The sequence below is a fragment of the Stegostoma tigrinum genome, chromosome 38, assembly GCF_030684315.1.
Source record: "Stegostoma tigrinum isolate sSteTig4 chromosome 38, sSteTig4.hap1, whole genome shotgun sequence".
NCBI classification, from domain to species: Eukaryota; Metazoa; Chordata; class Chondrichthyes; order Orectolobiformes; family Stegostomatidae; genus Stegostoma; species Stegostoma tigrinum.
The window spans coordinates 3,893,332-3,917,297 of NC_081391.1; the positions used below are offsets into that span (position 1 = coordinate 3,893,332).

The following is a 23,966-nucleotide window of genomic DNA, read 5'->3' on the forward strand; positions in this document are numbered from 1 at the left end:
AAGGACATCCAGGTCCCACTGCACACTCCTCTCTCCCAAAAACAGATATTCAGTGAGTAATCTGCCTCCTTGTTTTTGTTTCCGAAATGAATAATCTCACATTTATTCAAATTATACTGCATCTGCCATTGATTTACCCACTCACCCAACCTGTCTCTGCATCCTCGTCAACAGTTCACCCTCTCACCCAACTTGGTATCATCTGCAGACTTGGAGATAGTACATTTTGTTCCCTCATCCAAATCATTAATATGTACTGTGAATAGCTGGGGTCCGAGCACCGATCACCAATCACAGTGGAACCCAACTAGTTACTGGCTGCCAATTTGAAGAGGACCTATTAATTCCTACTCGTTTCATCTCTGCCAACCAGTTTCCTATCCATTTCAATACACTTCTGCCAATCCCATGAGCTTTAATCTTGTACATTAATCTCTTATGTGGGACTTTGTCAAACGCTGTCTGAAAGTCCAAATATATTACATATTGCTTTAAACATTGCTCATTGCCACTCCTCCCTTAGACCACCTTCTTCTAAAATTCACTCATGGAATATGGACATCATTACCATAAACAGCATTTATTGCTCATCTGTAGCTGCCCTTGAGGTGCTGGTGGGTGAATTATTTATTATCTCCTCAGGTTTGTTACCTGTTGACTGGAATTTCAAAAAATATTATCAAAATCCCTGTTGTTCTTTAAGATGCACTTAAATGTCACCTTTTGACCTAGCCTTTAATAACCCCATTTAATATCCCTTTTCTTTGTTACACCTCCAAGAAGCATCTTCGAACATTTTCGTATTAATTGTGCTCTACCAAGGGCAGAAGAGGAGGGGGAATAATTTTGACCCAGTGACAATGAAGAATTGGAGGCAAACAACCAAGTTGGAGTGGTGTATTGAAGGGAAATGTTGGAAGTGACGGTGTTCTGTGCACAAGAACATGATCTGGCAGGGCTACTAAGGGACCCATATTCGAATGGTATTCACTATTCAGGTCTGCATGTGAACAACACCTAGCAGGATAGTGCAAGAGAGTTGTATGCATATTTCTGGTGAGAGGGCATTCTTTCAAAGGAAGTAAAGTGAGAAGAGGAAAATTTAAAATGAAAAGGTGTTCCTCTGAAAACTGCGTGCGCAAAGGCACTGTCACCCAGGTCAGAAGATCCCAGGTTCTCAGACACTGCAATGGGTCAGCAGTTAGATTCATTTCATCTCCCCAACCTCCACTGGAAGGTTATGAGACAGAAAATGTCAGACAGGCCTCCCATTCCTGATCATATTCCTATAATTCTTGTTTCAAAACAGAATTGGACTGAACTCAGCAATGACAAAATGTACGGTTGAACAATTTGAGAAACAGGATCTTCCTGACATATTTGGATGGATCTTACAATAGTTTTATTTCTCAAATTTTGCTTCCAGTTTCTCCATGTCCATTTTCTTCCAATGGAAATACAACCTTTCCCCTCATCCATGCACTTTCAAGTGTTCCCTCTCTATTTCATTTTGAAAAGGTCAGTGTGCCCTAGATGCTCCCCACCCTCATACTAATGATTCCCAGGAGAAGCACCTTCAGATCAGAGATTAAAAGCTAGAAAATGGAACTCTCTCTCCAAATGCTACTTCGGGATTTTCCAGCTAGGTACTTACATGAGTTTCATTATTCAAATGTACAGCACATAGTGTCTTAAGATCCTTGATCTGGTTTTCAAGCTGGACTGGTAACCCTGCCGGCAATTCAGCCAACTGTTTTTGGCTCTGGGCTGCTAAACTGAAACCTGAGGACACGGCAGTGTTGCTGTTTTCCTCTGTTTCAGAGGCTGGGCTTCCACTTGGCGTTTCTGCTAGCAGCTTATCTATGTCCAGGTCACCAAGCAACTCCATGGCATTGGCAGCTTCCTGAAGCAAGTCATTCTCATTTGAGTTCCCCAGAATTGCAAAGACCTGGTCAGCAGCAGTCACACTGATGTCAGAACCACCAGGGTTCTTTATAGTCTGCTCAGGGACTTGGGAGGCTGATGGAGGCTTCATGGTCATCTCCTGCTTTTTCATAGCATCCTTCTCCTTCTGGAACTTTTTGAGCATTTCAGCCAATGACAGGGCATCACTATGACTTTTCCGCTTCTTTTTATGTTTGTCAGCGTTGAGGGCCACCACTCTGAAAGGAAGTAGAGGGATGTTTAAGGGGTGTGCTGGTTATGTTAGTCAACTAAAATCCAGGGAACATGAATTCAAATTTCACCAGAGCACTTGGATCATTTCAACCCATCTCAAGTTTTTTTTTAAAAAGTGAAATTAAAAAGCCAGCAGTAAAAACAGTAAGAACGGCAGCTCTGGGTTGTCACAAAATCACAACTTGTTAACTGAAAATCTTTAAGGAAAAAAACTTGCCATCTGTATCCAGTTTGGCCTGCATATGACTATAGCTGTACAGTGATATAGTGAATTCTTAACTGCTCAATCAAACAGGGAGGTGTTCAATTGCATCATATTGCTTCACAACTTCTGGGGCAACTAGGGTTTATCTCTTTCAAAAGGAACCTGATCTGCACCTGAATTGCTGTATACTGCAAGGTTATGGATCAGGTGTTGGAGAGTGGGATTAAAATGGGCAACCAATTTATTCAGCTGATTCAGATATAATGGGCTAAATGTCCTCTTTCTGTACTGTAACTTTGCTACAGTTCAATGGGTTTCATAGTACAAACCTTGCAGGTGATGTAAGACCCAAGAATTATTTTTTATAAATAAGATCAGGCAATACAACAATACTAAACAAGAAAATGAGAATGTTTTTGAGTTTATGATTCAGTTTGCCAACATATAAATATTCCAAGTTCAAATAAACGTAGGCCATTCAACCACTCAAGTTGTTCTGCCATTTCTAAGATCATGACCAATCAGTTGGTGTTTTAAATTGCATGTTCCAGAGCCTAACAAAAATCTACCTCCAACTTAAAAGTTTGCAATGACATTGCATTCACCACCATCTGAGTAAGACTTCCAAAGTAACGACCCTCAGAATAAAGTTTTTGTTTCCGTTTGAGAAGGAAGAGCCTAATTTTCAAACAGTGAACTCTACTTCTAAATTACGCACAAATAGGAACAAACCAGTTTTACATCTTGATCTCCTGAACCAAGTTATCTCTAACTACTACACAGCTACCATCCTTGATGAACAGTGCTGCTCCCCACCATTACCTAGCTTCCTATTCTTCTAGAATGTCATATACCCCTCAATATTCAGGACCCAATCCTTCTTATCTTCTAGTCAGATATCCACAATGAAGTAAATGCATATGATGCAAACACTAATATGCAGGATCAATTTCTGTAATTTGTTATGAATGCTGTGAACATTTAGATACGAAGCTTTTAGTTTTGAGTTTTCACAAAAACTTGGGAGCATGAGGGTTTGAAATAAGCAATGGTCTGACAGTAACATCACGAACAATTAGGAAATTCAACTAAATCTTGGTTTTGAAAAAAGGTGAGCATCAGCACTTATTCATTTCAGAACTGACAACAGGTCATCAGACTACAAAACCTGAAGTGAATTGACTTCTCATGATTGCGATGGTTGAGTGGAAACAGTTTAGGAGAAAGTTCAGGCTTTCAAAACAAAGTCAACCCAGGTGCAGAACAACAGCAGAGTAAGGACCATCACCACTGGCGATTCCAGAACTTATATGTTAAAACTAACAAAGGTCATCTTCTTAGAAGTGAAAAGTCTGAGGGGTTACCTTAAATATTCAGGGATTTGATTGGGCGATAAGGATTTTTCACTTGTGAGTCCAAAACCAGGGACTGTAAATATAAGACTGTTACTACAAGTCTGTTAAGGAGCTAGCAAGTTTTGAGAAGATTTGTAGCTCAGGTTGAGGTTCTGGATGTGAGTTTGCTCGCTGAGCTGGAAGGTTAGTTTTCAGACGTTTCGTCACCATTCTAGGTAACATCATCAGTGAGCCTCCAACGAAGCGCTGGTGTTATGTCCCGCTTTCTATTTATCTGGTTAGGTTTCCTTGGGTTGGTGATGTCATTTCCTGTGTTGGTGATGTCATTTCCTGTTCTTTTTCTCAGGGGATGGTAGATTGGCTCCAAATCAATATGTTTGTTGATGGAGTTCCGGTCGGAATGCCATGCTTCTAGGAATTCTCGTGCATGTCTCCGCTTGACTTGTCCTAGGATGGATGTGTTGTCCCAATCAAAGTGGTGTCCTTCCTTATCTGTATGTAAGGATACGATTGATAGTGGGTCATGTCGTTTTGTGGCTAGTTGATGTTCATGTATCCTGGTGGCTAGCTTTCTGCCAGTTTGTCCAATGTAGTGTTTGTCACAGTTCTTGCAAGGTATTTTGTAGATGACGTTCGTTTTGCTTGTTGTCTGTATAGGGTCTTTTAAGTTCATTAGCTGCTGTTTTAGTGTGTTGGTGGGTTTGTGGGCTACCCTGATGCCAAGGGGTCCGAGTAATCTGGCAGTCATTTCGGAAATGTCTTTGATGTAGGGGAGCGTGGTTATGGTTTCTGAGCCCGTTTTGTCTGTTTGTTTGGGTTTGTTGCTGAGAAATCGGCGGACTGTGTTCATTGGGTACCCATTCTTTTTGAATACGCTGTATAGGTGATTTTCCTCTGCTCTGCGTAGTTCCTCTGTGCTGCAGTGTGTGGTGGCTCGTTGGAATAATGTTCTAACGCAGCTTCGTTTGTGGGTGTTGGGATGGTTGCTCCTGTAGTTCAGTATTTGGTCCGTATGTGTTGTTTTCCTGTAGACGCTGGTTTGAAGTTCCCCACTGGCTGTTCGCTCTACTGTGACATCTAGGAATGGCAGTTTGTTGTTGTTTTCCTCCTCTTTTGTGAATGTTATGTCAGTAAAGGGTATTATTGATGGTCTTGAAGGTTTCCTCTAATTTGTTTTGTTTAGTGATGACAAAGGTGTCATCCACATAGCGGACCCAAAGTTTGGGTTGGATGATTGGCAGAGCTGTTTGGTCGAGTCTCTGCATTACTGCCTCTGCTAAGAACCCTGATATCGGATTTCCTCTGCTCTGCGTAGTTCCTCTGTGCTGCAGTGTGTGGTGGCTCGTTGGAAAAATATTCTAATGCAGCTTCGTTTGTGGGTGTTGGGATGGTTGCTCCTGTAGTTCAGTATTTGGTCCGTATGTGTTGTTTTCCTGTCCGATATCAGGGTTCTTAGCAGAGGCAGTAATGCAGAGACTTGAACAAACAGCTCTGCCAATCATCCAACCCAAACTTTGGGTCCGCTATGTGGATGACACCTTTGTCATCACTAAACAAAACAAATTAGAGGAAACCTTCAAGACCATCAATAATACCCTTTACTGGCATAACATTCACAAAAGAGGAGGAAAACAACAACAAACTGCCATTCCTAGATGTCACAGTAGAGCGAACAGTCAATGGGGAACTTCAAACCAGCGTCTACAGGAAAGCAACACATACGGACCAAATACTGAACTACAGGAGCAACCATCCCAACACCTACAAACGAAGCTGCGTTAGAACATTATTCCAACGAGCCACCACTCACTGCAGCACAGAGGAACTACGCAGAGCAGAGGAAAATCACCTATACAGCGTATTCAAAAAGAATGGGTACCCTATGAACACAGTCTGCCGATTTCTCAGCAACAAACCCAAACAAACAGGCAAAACGGGCTCAGAAACCATAACCACGCTCCCCTACATCAAAGACATTTCCGAAATGACTGCCAGATTACTCGGACCCCTTCGCATCAGGGTAGCCCACAAACCCACCAACACACTAAAACAGCAGCTAATGAACTTAAAAGACCCTATACGGACAACAAGCAAAACGAACGTCATCTACAAAATACCTTGCAAGAACTGTGACAAACACTACATTGGACAAACTGGCAGAAAGCTAGCCACCAGGATACATGAACATCAACGAGCCACAAAACGACATGACCCACTATCACTCGTATCCTTACATACAGATGAGGAAGGGCACCACTTTGATTGGGACAACACATCCATCCTAGGACAAGTCAAGCAGAGACATGCACGAGAATTCCTAGAAGCATGGCATTCCGACCGGAACTCCATCAACAAACACATTGATTTGGAGCCAATCTACCATCCCCTGAGAAAAAGAACAGGAAATGACATCACCAACACAGGAAATGACATCACCAACCCAAGGAAACCTAACCAGATAAATAGAAAGCGGGACATAACACCAGCGCTTCGTCGGAGGCTCACTGATGATGTTACCTAGAATGGTGACGCAACGTCTGAAAACTAATCTTCCAGCTCAGCGAGCAAACTCACATCCAGAGTCTGTTAAGGAATTTAGTCGACTTCACTTCACCCGAAGGGTGTCAGAACATGGCACTCACTCGTTGAGATCAATACAACAGATGCATTTAAGAGGAAGCAAGGTAACTAACTGAGGGAGAAATGAATACAGCACAGGCTTATGGGTTAAGATAAGGCTTGCATAGGGTCTAAAATTTATCATGGACGTTATGCTAAATGGCCTATTTATGTGCTGCACATACCACCTAATAGCAACAGCTCATTCTTAACTTCTGCACCAGTCACTTCCAGTCTCACAATGACAAACGACTCTTAATATATTCGTGCAAGAGGCTAAGGCAAGTTTCTCAAGTAATGTTCCACCTGTCAGCCACATCAAGCATGTTGATTTCACTCCTGAAGTAGGTCACTATTCTCTTGTCCTCAGAAGTTTCACATGTTGATAAGAAAATGTGTATTAAAAAGAGGTTGCCTTCACTGTTTTTCCTAAAATGGACAATGTGTACGTTCAATCCACAGAAAGGGGTCAAAACCCACACGTCCCTAAACTTCAAAAAAATTGTTGTGGTCATCAATGCAATGTGTTTCCTGTTTGTTGCTGCTTTACATATCAAATCTATACATGTCCTACAAGTGGGCCGCAAAACCTTTCCAGTAAAATTAGAATATTCATTGCAATGTTATTTCTTTAAATCATTATCCCATGACAAGGCTCTCATTCCCCCTCCATTCCTCCTTACCCTCTCACTTCATTTCCACTAGATTTCCACCCTTCTTCCTGTGCCATCCTAATCCTCCTTCTTACGTTCTCCCAACCAACATTCCCTGTGACTTTCCTGCTGCTGTGCAGTCCTCCAAGGTCTCACCTCATCACCAATCTCATACCATTTCTAGCATATCTTTCTAGCATTACAGTCCATTCCTCATCACGTAATTCCAACTCACCTCCCCATGTTTTCGCCTCACCCCTTTCCCAACTATCTCTGATTACTCTCCAATGCTACCCCTTAAGTCTCTCCCCAAGCTATCCTCATTCAACATATTACCATTTTCAGTGTCTTACATTAGGTGATGCTGTTTTGAAAAACCCTTGTTTTGCACCATTGAGACAGCAGGTGTTTCATTCGCTGTTTTAAAACATTTAGTATTTAAAATATAACTTTAAAGATTTGATGGGTAAATGGTGTAAACATTGAAATGTACCAAGAAGTGCCACAAGGCCAAAAGACTTCCAGTGATAAAATGTCAAAGTTGATTCTGTGACTAAGAACTCTGTCTTTTTATTTTTGGGCCTTTAAAAATCTGTGGATGTATGGAGAAAGAGCTGATTTTTAAGATAAAAAAGGGGATTTACCAGAATGTCTGCGTTATTTCACAGCAAGAATTGCAAACTTGGTGTTTTGTAGCAGGGGTTTTTTTGCAATGTGGAGATCAAGAGCCAAAGAGTTGTTTACAAGTGAAGCTGATTGGTTCTCAGCTATCTGTGCAGGTCGGAACTGGAAACAAGTTACAGAGACACGGAGTGTGCTGTTGTTCTCCCCAGCAGAAGCTTGTCCTCTCCAGTAAAGAAAATCTCCATTTAAACTTGAAGAAAATCAGTTACCTTTCCTGCAGCAGTTTCTGTGAGCTGTGACTTTTGAATTGATAAATAAGAGACCTTTTCCAGGTGAATCAGTTGCTCTATATTTGTTACAGGGAAAGCTTCCAGCAAAAGACAACTTGGACGCCAAGGGTCTGGCTAGCCAAAGACAGATCACATCAACATAGGATTCAGGAAGCAAAGAACACTGAACTAACTTTCCAGTTTTCCTCTACCTCTGCCAATAATCTAGTTTCCCTATTTATTTGTCTGTGTGCACGTGTAAAGGAGGAATTTAAAGTTTTAGCTTGTAGCATTATTAGAAAATGGTTTAAATCTGTTTACTTGTAGCTGTAGCCTAACTACTTATAAATAAACAATAATTCTTATTTGGTACAGAAATATGGTCCATGATTTCTATCAACTTTAGTTTGAAAGGCAGGTAAATTGCGGGTACTGTGTACATCTTAAAAAAAAATCTTTAACATTTGGTGCAAGGCCAAAAAATATCTGGGTTTGATTTATGGTGCATTACTCGGTGGGTCATAACAGCGACCACGACTTCAAATTATGAAAACATCTCAACAGAGTCGCATAAGAGACAGGAGTGAGCAGAATAGCTGGCAAATATTTTGGATTAAAAGCTTGATTATAAGAAGCTTTATAAAAAGAGAGCAAGGCTCAAAGCGGTCACCCAGTCTGCATTTTGTCTCCCCAGTGTACAGGAGATCACAGTGTGAACAGCAAATAGAGTAGACTAAACTAGACTGAAGGAAGTAGAATACCAACATTCTGTCCACAACAATGATCCCGTGCTTCCAGCTGCCTGCCACGAACACCCCGCTGTGTTCCCTGTTCACCATTTCTGTTGCAGGCCTGCTGCAGTGTTCCAGTGAGCTTCAGCACAAGCTCAAAGAACAACATCTCATTTTCCACTAGGGGACCCTGCAGCCTCTAGGACTCAACATCTAGTTCAGTAATGTTTCAGCTTGAATACATACTTGCAGTTTTTTTTCAACCCAGCACACAGCTAATCCTGTTATGACACAGGGTGCTTTTATCAGTCACTCACTTCCACATACTCTTAGGTTCATTATCACATTATACTGATTGCATTCAGTACAGTTTACTCTTAGATCTTATTACCACTTATTAGTTTTTTTTTGTGGCTGCCTCTCATCCATAATCTTTGTTTACCAACTCTCTTCCCCTTTCGTCTCTCTTTCTAGGCTTCATCCCTACCTATCTGCTCACTCACTGCCTTCCCACTCCAAATTTGGCTTCAGTATAAATACCATTTTTCCCCAGCTAATGAAGTTCTGATGAAGAGACACTGTACTTGAAACATCGACTCTGCTTTCTTCTTCCATGCAGTCAGACAGTTTCTTCAGCAATTTCTGTTTTTGTTTCCGATCTCCAGAATCTGCAGTTTTGTTTTAGTTCAGTGATTGCTGACATCTTGTACTTGAGCAATTCAACATGACTCACTCACCCAGATTCCTTTGAAATCTTTAGCTTCCTTGATTTCTTTTCCTTCATCCCACTTTCATCCTTTCTTCTTTGCTTTTTTGCCACTCTGTCTTCTCCATCTTTTAATTTTTGTTTCTGAAAGATAAAAAACAGCAAATTATCTCCCAATTGTCAACTCTGAAAGAATGCAAATACATGGATCAGCTTATGATATCCTGGCAAATCTTATGTGAAGCATAGATGGTGCTTCAGTAATACTTATTACAACTCACCATTTTCAAAAAGAAAGCAACATAGTAGCTTTGGATGCCTGACAGACTTAAACATTATGGTAAAACATTGGTAATACATCGCAAACAATGAGGCAGGTTTCATCTGAAGAACAAAGGGGTAGGCAAAAAGATATCTTTCCATTCAAATTTTTTTTAGATTCTGGAACGTTTTATGATGAGAAGGGAGATCAAGATGTCATCAGGGTAAGACACTCCAGTAGGAGCTCCTCTACTCGCCAGTTCCTTTTCCTTCCCTCCTTTTTATCTCCACTCTGCAGTATATTTTCTTTCCGCTTCCCCCTGCAAACTTTTAACTACCTCTACCTGGAGAAAGGAGTCAAGGGAGACAAGTTGTGACCACAGACTGGAGGAGAGTTGAACGCACACACTGTGTCTCGCAGCTGTGGCAGGGTGAGCACAGACTGAATCAAAGAGCAATGGCAGCAGAAACAGCATGGGCTGGGCCAATACCCAGAATGACAGCAGCAGAGTGAGCATGGGCCAGACTGAGTCCTGGAGCAACAGCAGCTGAAGATCGTGAGTCCCAGAGCAGCATGAGGGGAAGCACGAAGTCCTGGAGCAGTGTGGCGAGGTGAAACGATGTAGGGCAGTTGTAGGACTTGGGCCTGATGCCATGTGCTGCGCTGCTGAAGTTTGGAACTCTTTACCAGACTGTAATTTAAAACCTTTTCACCGTGTTATAACTACTTCATTCCTAACTCATTCTCAGACACTGAAAGTGACGCTTATGCTTTTCTTTTCATCCTTTTTTGTATAATACTATTTTTTAACTCTAAGATTTGTACCAAGGTATTTGTACCCAGGGTGGCGCTATTAAAAGGCGGCCATTGTGAAAACTTTTCACTGTACTCTTGTACAAGAGTACATGTGACAATAAAGGATGTTCTATTCTATTCAGGCAGTGAGTAGATCATATAAAAGTGAATTGAAAAGTCAAGCATATAATATAATGATCTTCATAACAACTGGAAAATGGGACTACAGTTGATCGTTCCAATTGAAATGTTTGTATCAGATGCAAAGAATTGATAACCAGAATAGAAGGCACTTTGGTGGTGTTTGTGTGCATGAGCGCATTTGTATGTGCACGTGCATTTGCTGTTCCATGACATTTGATGACACAGGCATGATCTACACATCTCCAACCTGCCAAAGGAAAGAATATTGAGGGCACGAATGTGCAACTCTGTGTTTCGTCTGATTGCAGAGGGCTATTGAAAACTTAGAAACTGCTCAACCTTGTCATTAGGCTGCGGGTGAGATCACGGTTAGAACACACATACCATTTGGGATATCTTCCAAGTCTGACAATTCACTATAGAATTAAAATTAAACCACAACTTACTTTAGGTGATTTCAATCTTTTCTTTCCTGCCACATCTTCATCTTCAGTGTCAGAGGTTTGCCGGAACTGCAATGTCCCTGTGTTGATATAAAATCCTCCGTACTTTGTTGTCAGGGAGGCTGGAACCAATTCATCATACTGGAAAATAAATTCAGGTTTCAGCGAAAACTGTAAGCTGGAATTGTCAGTCTGGGTTAAACAGATGAATGTGCAGTGTTTAAGTGCTTGGAAATACTCAGTTTGTACCGTTCAGTATCACGAAGGCTGAATCTGAAATATGCATATTTTAGTATATAATGATGCCGTGCACATGTCAAAGGCTGTTTGTGCAGTGATAGAATGCATGAAAAGATCATGTGTTCACCATATACTACCATCTGTTGGGTGTGTTAACTTTTTCTGCTATGAATTCCGATAACATAGGATAGAAACTACCTAGACGCTGATACTGAATCTCAAAACGGTGATAAATTTTGCTAATTAATCATAAACAATATCAAATAATCCTTAATAAAGCAAAGGATAGAATAGACGAGTTAAAAATGCACTACGGTCCAAAATGTATCCTTCGCATCATGCTCGTTCAGCTGAAGATTCCTTGGATGTAATGTCTCAGCATAAAATTTTTGTTTCCAAACTTTACCTCCAGAGCTGAATTTGTTAAGGTGTTTTAGGATATTCAGAGAAAGAAAAGTTTTATTTTCCTTTCCCTAATTCACACCAAAGACAGATGAAATGGAACTAAAACCAATCTCAATTCATAGAAAATTCATACTAGATGCCTTCCACACTTGTGCTAAATGGGACCAATATAATGTGGTAATATTATTGGGCCAGCAATCCAGAAGGTCACGCTAACATGCAAAACTGAAATCAAATGTGCCACCATTTATCAACTAGGTGCTGGAAAGGCAACAGCACACCCTGTCCACTTGATTTAACAAGGTTTCTTTACTATAAACAAGTGTTTACTGCAAAACTGAGACAACGTGCAACAACCCAACATAGTCGTACTCAATGAATCATACAGTCAATGTACTACCCGCCTCCATCACCTTTCCTGAGCATATCCCTGTCCTCCTGGCAGTAGTATATAGTCAAAGGAGAGTTGCCTCTCCAAGTCCTCAATGTTGACTCCAGACTCCATGGTATCTCAGGGCACCAGGTCAAACATAGGCAAGGAAATATCTAATTACTATCCATCACACAACACAAATTTGAAGTACTGAGAATGGTAATAGCACAGAATGCCCTCTGAGTGCGAAGATTACAATGTTCATCACCAAGAATGGCTCAGCAGCACCACTGTCGCCTGAGCTGACAAGGCTTGAAAGTCTACATCTGTCAGATGAGGTCTGGGAGAAGTGATGAGGGAACTAACGAAAGGGAAACAACGTTACTTATCCTCCTCCCCAAAAACCTACCAGTTGCAGGTATGCCCATCCATGACACCATTATTCAGAATGACCACTGCACAGTTCTTGTGGTAGAACTATACACTTTTGCAATCTGCAACCTTATAGCCTTACATATCCTACTCTATCGTCGCCTGTTCATTGGAGGGCCTGGGACAGAATATAGCGAAGCATGAGGCCTAACTAATAAGGTAACAACATAGTGAAGCTACAGTGTAACATTACATGCATGCTAAATATCAGAAGCAACGTGTAATAGACAAAGCTAAATGATCACAATGTACAGGCCAGTTCTGCCGTCTTGTCATGAACCATTAGACAACAATGATGGGGCAGCCCAGCATGACAACACAAGGGAAGGATAAAACACACCTTCTTCGGCCTGAAGCACTTAGGACTTGATTAATTTCATTCTTCACCTGAAATCCCCAACATCACAGATGCTAGCCTTGAAGCAATATAATTCACCCCATAATATCGCAACTGAATATTGCAAAGGCTACGGCCCTTGATAACGCCCAGCATCTTCATCCATGAAGACTTGTGTTTCAAAACCAGTCGGGCCCCGAGTTAAGATGCTCCAATACAGCTACAACACTGGCATTTATCTGACAAGGTACAAAATTACCCTGGGTCATCTTTTGCACAAAAAACTGTACAAATCCACCCAGGCAATTATCATATCAGTCAAATTCTAATCTGTTAACCCCCACTCCCATTAATGTACTCTTTATAATCAGCAAAGTGATAGAATATATAATCAAAAATCTGGAATATAAAGCCAACCTACAACAGGGTTCTTGTAGCACAGTGGTAGTATGCCCAGCAAGAAGGTCTGGGGTCAAGTACCACTTGCTCCAGAGCTGTGTAATAATGTACAAATGCATCTGGCTCACCAAAGTCCTTAACGGAAGAAATCTACCATCCATACCTGAAGTGGCTTACGTGTAATTCCAGAATCACAACAATGTAGTTGACAATCAACTTCCCTCTGGGCAACAAGGATGGGCAATATTTGCTGCACTGGCCAGCAACACCCACATCTCATGGATAAATTTTAAAAAATAACAGCGCCATGAAGCAGTACATGGCAATACCTGCTCACTTGGTTCCTGACTTCATTACAACCTTGGTCCAAATTTGCTGTAAAGAGTTGAAATCAAGAGAGGTGCGGTGAAAGTGTACTTGCCATCAAGTCAAGATTTGGCCGCCTGGAGCATTAGGTAATGCCAGCAAAATTGAAACCAAAGGGAATGAGGGAAAATCGCCTAGCTGGTTGGAGTCATGCCTAGCTTAAGGGAAGATGGCTGAGGTTAAAGGCCAATTATCATCTCAGACCCTTTCTAATATGGAGTTCTTCAGGATATTGCACTAGGTCCAACCATCTTCAGTTATTTTATCAACGGCATTCTCTCCAAAGATCAGACGTGGATACTCCCATGCTAGATGATTACACACGATTCATTCAAGACTCACATACTAGAGCAATTTGTGTTCACGTACAGCAACATCTGGACAATATTCAGGCTTGGGTTGATAAATGGCAAGAAAAATTTGCACTACAAAAATACAAGACAATGATCCATTACCAACAAGAGAATCTAACAATTACTGTCCGACATTCAACCTCATCACCATCTCTGCATCAACAACACTCAAGTAGCTCAATACCATCTAAGGTAAAGCAGCCTGCTTCATTAGCACTCCATTCACCACCAAAACACAGTGGCAACATTGTGTACCATCTACAAGATACTGTGCAGGAATTCACCAAGGGTCTTTTGAAAGCATATTCCAAATCCATCTCGAAGGACATGGGCAGCATATGCCTATGCATACTACTACCTGCACTTTCCCCTCCAAGTCACATAGCATCCTGCTCCTGTTATATTACTGTTCCTTCATAGTCATTAGGTCAAAATCCTGGAACTCCCTCTTTCTTAGCACTGTGGATTGACCTACACTCATGGGCTGCTGCAGTTTAAGACAACAGTTCCCCACTACCTTGTCAATGGTAATTAGAGAATAAATGCGAGCACTGGCAACAATCCCACAAAATAATTTTTTAAAATGTGTGGCGTGTATGAGCAGCAGCTTCACTTTGGATTCATATCAGTTTAGAGCAGAATTTACCATGTGAATGGTAGGAAATTTCACCAGGATCCAGGCAATTGTTAGGAATACTTTCATCTGCCTCTACCAGAATGGAGTTAGTTTGAAACATTGAGGAGAGAGTTACAGTTGGAAAATATCCTAAAAATAAGTTACCCTACTCTTATGGCCTTTCTGGTTATTTCAGTAATGAAACTGTTTCTCAGAACTGAAAGGATGCCATCACACAGATTAAAAAAGCAGCAACCTGCACTGACTTATACTCATGTTCTCAGCATTGAGGTTCCTTCAGATTTTGAAAACAGAAGCCTAAAAGATATCAACTAACATCTGTAAGACTGAAACAGTGAAGTTATTTTCTGCACAACACTTGGGCCATGAAATGTGTCCCATTTAGCAAATGCAAATCTCCAAAACCAACTGGGTTTACACAGAGTTCAAGGCCATGAAATCATGTTCATGTCTCTGTACAATTGCAGTGTGTGATTACCAGCATTCAAATGTTTAATGCTTGGTTTGCTAATAGTTACGGCAGAGAATAACCTTTTGAGGATTTGCTTGTGGTGGTGACATTATGAACACTTGCAAATAGTCACCGATTGTCGAGCGTAATATTCTAGTACCATATAACTGGCAGCCGATGATGCCTTGCCTCTTAGAAAATTATCTTGTTAAGCTTCGGTACAGCTCACAGAGGTGGCTGGAAAGTTTGACCCAAATTTAACTTCAGCCATGGGTCCTGCAGTCATAATAAGATTCTGCCAGTGGGAAAGGACACCCATGAAAAATCCACACTTCACTTTGGTGGTAGAAAGATCAAGTACACTTCAGTCAACAGAAAACATTCTGCTGGAGTAGTACACTGACAAAGGGCAAAGTTACTTGTCGGATCTCATCGTGCGCTGCTGTTGGTTTTGCTGAGATTAATCCCATGGAGAAGCTGTTCAGGTTCCTTACAACGAAACAATATGAAGTTTAAAAGAAGCACTTATTTTCAGTACAAATCAAGAACCAACACTCACCGCTTCAGAGTTGTCAATGAATGGATCCGTGTCATCATAACCGTATCCCATGTCAATTAGATCCTGCATGCGATCTTTCCGTCGCTTGTGATTCTTTTGACCCTGTAAGTTAGGCAAGTTATTTCTTTTGTTTTCCTTAAACTTAGAGGTCAAGGGAGCAGATAAGACTTGGCATTCTGTTAGATATTTGGAGATGTGTCCTATTTGATGTTTACACCCAAGCTGGGCATTGATAGCAAAGACAAAAGGCAGTCATTTCTTTACACTGGTAACTGAACTCCTTTCACTACAGATTTTTGCCAATGGCCAATATGCAACATTGAACATTGTTTCCTCATGGATAATTCATCAACAGGGTCTGCAAGGTAAATGCTCACACAACCATCCACTGAAGAGGGAGGAAAAATGGCCATCAAATTATTGCCTTACAGACTGAACAACTTACATGCATTTAAGTCAAGATTCTACATTTCTAATTTGCTGCTATTTCTGTTTCATAATATTTCTAGGGATTGAACGTTCATAGGCAGAGGCTAGGAACAGGGCCACAGAAGATTTGCGAAACTAACTGAGCTGCATCAGACGTCTTTGCACAATGACTTTTTGCTGGGCGTACAGCCCATGCCCAGAGGACAGCAGTACTTCTACATTTTGCTCAACATGGTGCTTTAGACCATCCTGAATTTGTGAAAGTTCTTCCTTTTTAAAAGGGATACAAATGATATGTGAATATCAACAGTCTGCCCACAGATACACCATTTGCGTGCACTCTCTCTAACATGCGTACATGCACAATTACATATTCACACACATGAAACTCACATATTTTTCCTCAAGTTTCTTCGCTAAAGCTTCCACTTCCTTCCTCTCCTTCTCTTCATCATTGAAGGGATCATCAGAATTTGTAAAATTTCTCTGTTGAAACAAGAAAGTAAAGGTTTGTCTGAGGCATATGGGGACAGGTTGATGAGCGATATGGGAGTGTTCTCTCGGGATCTTGTTTGGGTGCCTGCGCAATGAGAAACTAACTCAAACTATGGAAGCCCCAAATCTATACTACGTCAACAGATCTTGATTACAGCAGAGTTAGTGATGTTCTGTTTAGCTGGAACGTCTATTAAGGTAGAACAGAAATAAGCGTGTGCTCCCGTTTCAGATTGCTGTCAAAAACTTAACCTCCCCACTGCCAGGATGTCAGCAGCACAGCTTCAAGCTCACGAGAGGTGAATCACATTAGAACAACTCAATGTTCACTCACAATTGAATATTTCCACTGGGTACAGGGATTGGTCAGGGAGGAAATGCCTGAAAAGTGAGAGAGGGGCAACTTACTGACTTTGAAGGGGGTGGGTTTGCAGCGCAGATTCACCAGAATGAAACCAGATTAAAGGGAGTTAATTTACAAAGGGGCATTGCACAGACTATGTGTACCCCCTTAAGTACAAAAAAATTATTCGATGATATTATTAAGGTGAACAAAATTATATGCAGTTTCTATCCATCTATCCCATTTCTTCTAGAGGGCCAAGTCCATAACAAAGGGTAATCTCAAAGCTAGACCATTCTGGAAGCACTTCTTCAGACAAATAAGCCAGTGAAGGACACTGTATCCAGTTAATGGATGACAATCATAATTAGCTTGACATGCCAAAAAAAATCAAAAGGTCAGGGTGGAGGTCTCGGCTCAAGTGTCTTAGACAATTTTTGATTTGCTCAATTTGAGAAAGCCAAGAGGAACCAGCATTCAACTATGTATGTTATCCAAAGTAGTTGTTCTGAGAAGCTTCGCTGTTCAATCAGAATACAACATTCCCAAGACTGAAATAGTTCAATGGTAAAGCCATGTACTATAATGGGGGCAAACAGTTAAAACTGACGCAGCTGTGAGGCTGCCCCTTGCCAAATAGGACATTTTACTTTACATATTTATCAAAAGGTAACTTGTGTGTCTCTGACTTTTCCCAATTCTTACTGTAAAGGTAAAATCTCAATTCCTGCTCTGATCTTAATGAGGGAGACAGCCTGGCTTTCAAATGAGGAAAGGAGAAATTCAGCATCCCTGTGACTACAGTTCTCTGAGAGAGAAATGAAGATTGGGGATGACATCACAGGTAAGCAATGAAGTTCACTTGTGAAGCCATTCATCGTTCAGTAGCTTTCCAATTCATGAAAAATATGCAGTTGGCACAAGATGGCAGCAGTGTAAGCCGAAACTGTCAGTTCCCCTTTGCAACTTCAAAACCACATTCCCCTCCCCAGCATCTATGCAATCTAACCAAACAGACCCCACCATCAACCAGGCAACTACATCCAACAAGTGCCTGTACAGCCTCTGCCAAGACCTGCATCAACAATGATTCATTCATCCAAACATGAAAAGGAAAGTCTCTGATGAACAAATAGATCAATTATCAAATTACACAAATTGGAACACAATACAGGGCTCGAAATCTGGAAACAGCACAAAATGTTGCAACCCAGAAAATACAAGGAGAATATTATTTCTCTCTCTGAAGGGTTTTGCATACACTTATTGAATGTAAGGAAAATTAGCCCACGCATCTTCTGTTCCAAGACAAAAAAAGAATTTTGCCGCACGATGATCAGTAAATTCAAAAATGAGAAAACTTCCAGCTAGCCCACTGGTGTTAACGTATGGGTGATGTCCCCAAATTTTTAGCTCAAAATCTATCAGAAATTCTGACATATTTATCATTACTAATTAACACTTCCAAGATGCATACAAACTGAACACCATGCTTAGTTTCTAGTTTGATGAAAGATCATTGACAAGAAATATTCACTCTGCTTCTTTCTCTATCAGCACTATACAACTTGCAGAGCATTTCCAGAAATCGTTTATTTCAATTTCAGGAAAGCTCGCAACTTTAACTCTTTGTTAAAACTTCTACTGCGAAACAACTAGATCACTGAATATCAACAGAACACACACTAGTCCTTTGGAGTTTAGTCCCTACAAAAGGACCCAAACATGTTAACACACAATAAAATCCAAAATGTGTATGCATTTTCTGAGCAACTTTTCCATCACAAATTCCTGTGTCCACACTTTTTATTGGAATGTAAATATGTTACACAGGATTTACATACTCTATCCAGTGGCGAGATAATAGCACATTAATTTTACAAATCAGCACCTTAGTTTGCATCATAGAAACATTCCTCTGGTAAAACGAGTCTACTTCCTAAATTGTTGAACAACTTGCCTTTTAACAATCTTAAAAAGAGCCATAAAATGGGAGAAAAATACATAGCATATATGAAATATTAAATTGAACATCCTGGCTCAAATCATTGTTCCCTTCAAGTACAATCACATGATACTCTGGTTATCTCAATCTCAGAAGTGACCTAGCAAATTATTCAGTTGCCAGGAGAATGAGGGATAGACAATAAATTTAGCTATGTTAGGGTGAGCCAAAGAACAAAAACAACAAAAGTTTGAGACTGCCAACTCCTACCTGCACAAGACCCAAATCAAACCATGGTAAATTATAAGATAGCCTCATAGTAGATGATGGTGGAACTCTTATTGCTTGACTGAGGAGAGGGTTAGCGATCAAAGACAGAAATATGAGCATCTTGCTGAAGAATAGATTTTCCTGTGGTTGAACAGGGAAGAATGCAACTGATGTGAGACTAAACCAGAAGGTTCACACCACATAACAATAATATTTATTCTTCAATAAATAAATACAACCTGTTTGGAGATGTTATGATACACCTCTGGAACAGACGGGACTTGAACCCAGGTCTACTGGCCCAGAGATAGGGAGAGTACCACTATACCACGATAGACCTCAGACCACAATGATACAGAATACACTCATCTCAACAAGCTAGGGAAGCTATTTGTGAGGGGAGGTGAAAAGAAAAATTAATGAAACAAAATCATGCATTGATACAGTATCTTTAATAATCTACCAAGGCACTTTACAGTCAATGAGATATTTAAGCATAGTCATGTCTGATATCTATTATGAAGGGCTTGAGGCCCAATGGCAGTGTCCAAAGCTCTGAGCCAAGATGTCTGGGTTTAAGTTTCACCTACTTCAGAGTTGTGTAATAACATCTCTCAACAGCTTGGTTTGAAAATTTCTTAACTGACTAGAAAGTTAGTACGCCCATAATGATGTTCTTTACAGTTGTGAGGGGTAGGTCATGCCTTACAAACCTTATCGAGTTTTTTGAGGATGTGACTAGAAAGGTTGATGAGGGTCGAGCTGTGGATGTGGTGTATATGGACTTCAGTAAGGCATTTGATAAGGTTCCCCATGGAAGGCTCATTCAGAAGGTCAGGAGGAATGGGATACAGGGGAACTTAGCTGCTTGGATACAGAATTGGCTGGCCAACAGAAGACAGCGAGTGGTAGTAGAAGGAAAATATTCTGCCTGGAAGTCAGTGGTGAGTGGGGTTCCACAGGGCTCTGTCCTTGGGCCTCTACTGTTTGTAATTTTTATTAATGACTTGGACGAGGGAATTGAAGGATGGGTCAGCAAGTTTGCAGACGACACAAAGGTCGGAGGTGTCGTTGACAGTGTAGAGGGCTGTTGTAGGCTGCAGCGGGACATTGACAGGATGCAGAGATGGGCTGAGAGGTGGCAGATGGAGTTCAACCTGGATAAATGCGAGGTGATGCATTTTGGAAGGTCGAATTTGAAAGCTGAGTACAGGATTAAGGATAGGATTCTTGGCAGCGTGGAGGAACAGAGGGATCTTGGTGTGCAGATACATAGATCCCTTAAAATGGCCACCCAAGTGGACAGGGTTGTTAAGAAAGCATATGGTGTTTTGGCTTTCATTAACAGGGGGATTGAGTTTAAGAGTCGTGAGATCTTGTTGCAGCTCTATAAAACTTTGGTTAGACCGCACTTGGAATACTGCGTCCAGTTCTGGGCGCCCTATTATAGGAAAGATGTGGATGCTTTGGAGAGGGTTCAGAGGAGGTTTACCAGGATGCTGCCTGGACTGGAGGGCTTATCTTATGAAGAGAGGTTGACTGAGCTCGGTCTCTTTTCACTGGAGAAAAGGAGGAGGAGAGGGGACCTAATTGAGGTATACAAGATAATGAGAGGCATAGATAGAGTTGATAGCCAGAGACTATTTCCCAGGGCAGAAATGGCTAGCACGAGGGGTCATAGTTTTAAGCTGGTTGGTGGAAAGTATAGAGGGGATGTCAGAGGCAGGTTCTTTACGCAGAGAGTTGTGAGAGCATGGAATGCGTTGCCAGCAGCAGTTGTGGAAGCAAGGTCATTGGGGTCATTTAAGAGACTGCTGGACATGCATATGGTCACAGAAATTTGAGGGTGCATACATGAGGATCAATGGTCGGCACAACATTGTGGGCTGAAGGGCCTGTTCTGTGCTGTACTGTTCTATGTTCTATGTTCTATGTTCTAAGCCATAATTAATTATCTAGGCCCACAGTAACCTCTTAGGCAAAAGATCCCTGGTGGACGTCTTCCTCTTACATAACTGAATTGCAACAAAACTTGGCATCAACTGAAAGGACTGACAATCAAATTTCAGAATGACAATAAAATGTTCATTTGAAAGAGAACGCAAGCTTGCATTCTGCTAAAATGCACCAGATAACTGTTTCAGATGCAAGAGATAAACACAAAACAGCATTGAGAGTTTCCACAATATCACAATGGCACCTGATGTAGCAACATCCAACACCACAATAAAACGTGAAACGTTGCCTGTGGGGATTTAAGAACACTCACGTGACCCAAAAGCAAGAGATATTGCTTTGGATTAAATTCAATGCGTCCCAACATGCAGATTAATTTCATACGCAGATAGCTAACTCCAATGTGAATCAAACTAAACTCTCTGTTCAACTCTCAATTCAGTTGGATTTCAACACAGGTCTTTGGACCCAGAAAACACCCAGTATCATGAGTTGTTTTCAGACCATTATAAATAAGAGAAGGTCCTTCAACACCTTGATGTTTGCCATTCAATTAGATCATGACAGATCTCCACTTTATTTTTTCCACCTTAACTCTTGTATTGCCTCTGGTATGTGGTGCTGGATGACAAACCTGCCTACTGGAGACAAAACCATCAACAATTCCAAATTTTGTCGCTAAGGGTTTAGACTGTCCTTAGTCAGCCATGGTTGGGTGAGGCATTAGTATGTTCTACAATTTCCAAGAGGTGCATAATTCTCAGTGTGCAAAGTTGCAAGTAAATTCGCACTTCCTGACATTAGTTACAGGTCCAACTGTGCCTCAGGCTTTGACTCCAAAGTAGATCTTCTGCTCCCAATCACGATATACACATCAAATAAAACAGCATAAAATGCACAGAAGCCAAATTAGTAATTATTCTATGAAAAGAAACACCAAATAGCCAGAGTGTTGACCATAAGTATATGAGGCTACACAGTCCAAGTACAGCCACAGAATTGAATACAAGTACAGACAGCACACTGCATGGAGAATTCAATAGCTTCAGTTAGTTACCCCAAAACATTAAATCGCAGTAAATGTGAATTTAGGATGAGATTTAAATTAGTTTAAAAGTAAACTGTTGGACTTCCTTGCACAAGCAGTGAGAATGGCACTGAATATTGTGCCAGGGAGGGAAGTGGGGAACAAAAACCAGCCATGACATTCAAGAGTCAAAGGTGCTATAAAGGGAGAGGTGATATCCTGAAAGATCTTATGACTGTGGCATTGGAATTCCAGGCAGCTCTGCTGGATTTATGATTAAATTTCATACTTGGTTTTGTTCTGTTTGAATTTGTGGTTCTGATGGGTCACTATCTGCACTTAAAGGAATATGGATCAGGATTGCATCAGAGAGATGAGCACAGGAAGCTACATATACATTTCTTCACTGCGATTTCTGTAGCATATTTATGCAAAGTCGAGGTGTTGTCCATCAGATGAAACATGAAATGAATAACATGCTGAAAATAAAGCTCCATTTCACCAATCAAGACATACAGGGAGCTCTTTGGGATGTTCTGTACAAATTGGCAAGCTTTTGAAGTGCTTTCCAATATCCTGGATTCCTTTACGATTCTACATAAAAAAAGATTATCCAAGAATGGCAGGGTGCACTGGTTACAGAGGTGTAAACTGAGGCCTACAGCTATATAACTTCAATTTTAATTCTGCTGTGACATTTCTGGTCTTCAATGCTATTGCTCCACAATAAAAAAGACACCATGCTAAAAACTCAGCAAAGGCCATCAACACAAGTAAAAGCCTTTTGTGATAACCCTAACTTCTTGAAAGTTCAAATGTTCTTCGTTCCCTTCATGAATGTAATTGCTCATAAAAAACCTAGATCATTCCAATCTTTATATTGCAAAATAGTTTCATGCCAGTGTTGCTTTGTTTCAGAAGAAAACATACGCAAAGTCAGCACAGGTTCATATAGGCTGAGACACTGGTTGGCAGCAGAATGAAGCTGCCAGTTTTCCAGCAAAACAAAGTGAAAACAAGATGGAGGTGGTCTCAGGCAGGAGTATGTGGAGGGGGTCTAAGGAGGTGCCTTGGACAGGGCCACCGTGCACAAAGGATGCACAGGGATTTTCAGCAGATGCACAGAGGTCCCAATGTAGAAAGGATCTCAGTTGGGGGAACTGCAGCGTGGGTGGGTGGGTCGGTCGGTCGATATGGAAGAGGGATGTGGTGCAAAAGGATCAGGATGATGCCTGGAAAGCAGAGTTTGTCTTATTAAAATAAGATGGATAGATTGGTCCTTTCTTCACAGAAGTGTAGGAGGTTGAACAGTGACCTTAAAGGCATTTATGAAATTGTGAGGGGCGTAGATAAGGTGAATAGCAACGGTCGTTTCCCTAGGGTGGGGGAATCCAAAACTAGGGGGCATATTTTTAAGGTGCCAGGAGAAAGATTTAAAAAGGACACAAGGAGCAGCTTTTCTACACAGAGAAGGTCATGTGGGGAATAAGCCACCAGAACTAATGGTGGATTCCAGTACAGTTCCAACATTTAGAAGAAATTTGTTTAGGTACATGAACAGGAAAGGTTTATAGGGATATGGGCTAGTTTAGGTAAATGGTCGGCATGCACTAGTTGGACCAAGGGTTTGTTTCCAACTTATATGACTATGACTTTTGACAAGGGTGGAGATGTGCTTTTGGGGGCAAGGAAGACGGTGTGGGAGGGAGGAAGAAAGATGGTCTTGGGAGGGACAAAGGTGGTCTTTAGGTGATGATGTTTTCCGTTGGGAGGGTAAGGGTCTGTCTAACCGTGCGATCTGGGGAATGTGAGGGTCTCAGAGGATGGACTGTGGGGTACTGGAGTCTCGGGGTGACAGGAATCTCGGAGGGGAGTAAGAATTACGGTAGGATCAGAGGGGTATTCAAGAAGGGACTATTTGAGTAGAAGGTCCCCCGGTTATCCTGAATCACCAGGCAAATCCCT

At 41.2% G+C, this 23,966-nt stretch overlaps 1 protein-coding gene across 1 annotated transcript in view; it reads right to left on the bottom strand.

Moving 5' to 3' along the window:
• Positions 1 to 23,966, bottom strand: part of LOC125446965 (ubinuclein-2-like) — a 138,277-nt gene that overhangs the window by 113,918 nt on the left and 393 nt on the right. The window contains exons 2-6 of the mRNA XM_048520997.2: positions 16,359 to 16,451; positions 15,537 to 15,638; positions 10,988 to 11,125; positions 9,372 to 9,484; positions 1,655 to 2,162 (exon numbers count right to left, since the gene is read on the bottom strand). Coding sequence (XP_048376954.1) covers positions 1,655 to 2,162; positions 9,372 to 9,484; positions 10,988 to 11,125; positions 15,537 to 15,638; positions 16,359 to 16,451 — 954 coding nt within the window. The remainder of the gene's footprint in view (positions 1 to 1,654; positions 2,163 to 9,371; positions 9,485 to 10,987; positions 11,126 to 15,536; positions 15,639 to 16,358; positions 16,452 to 23,966) is intronic.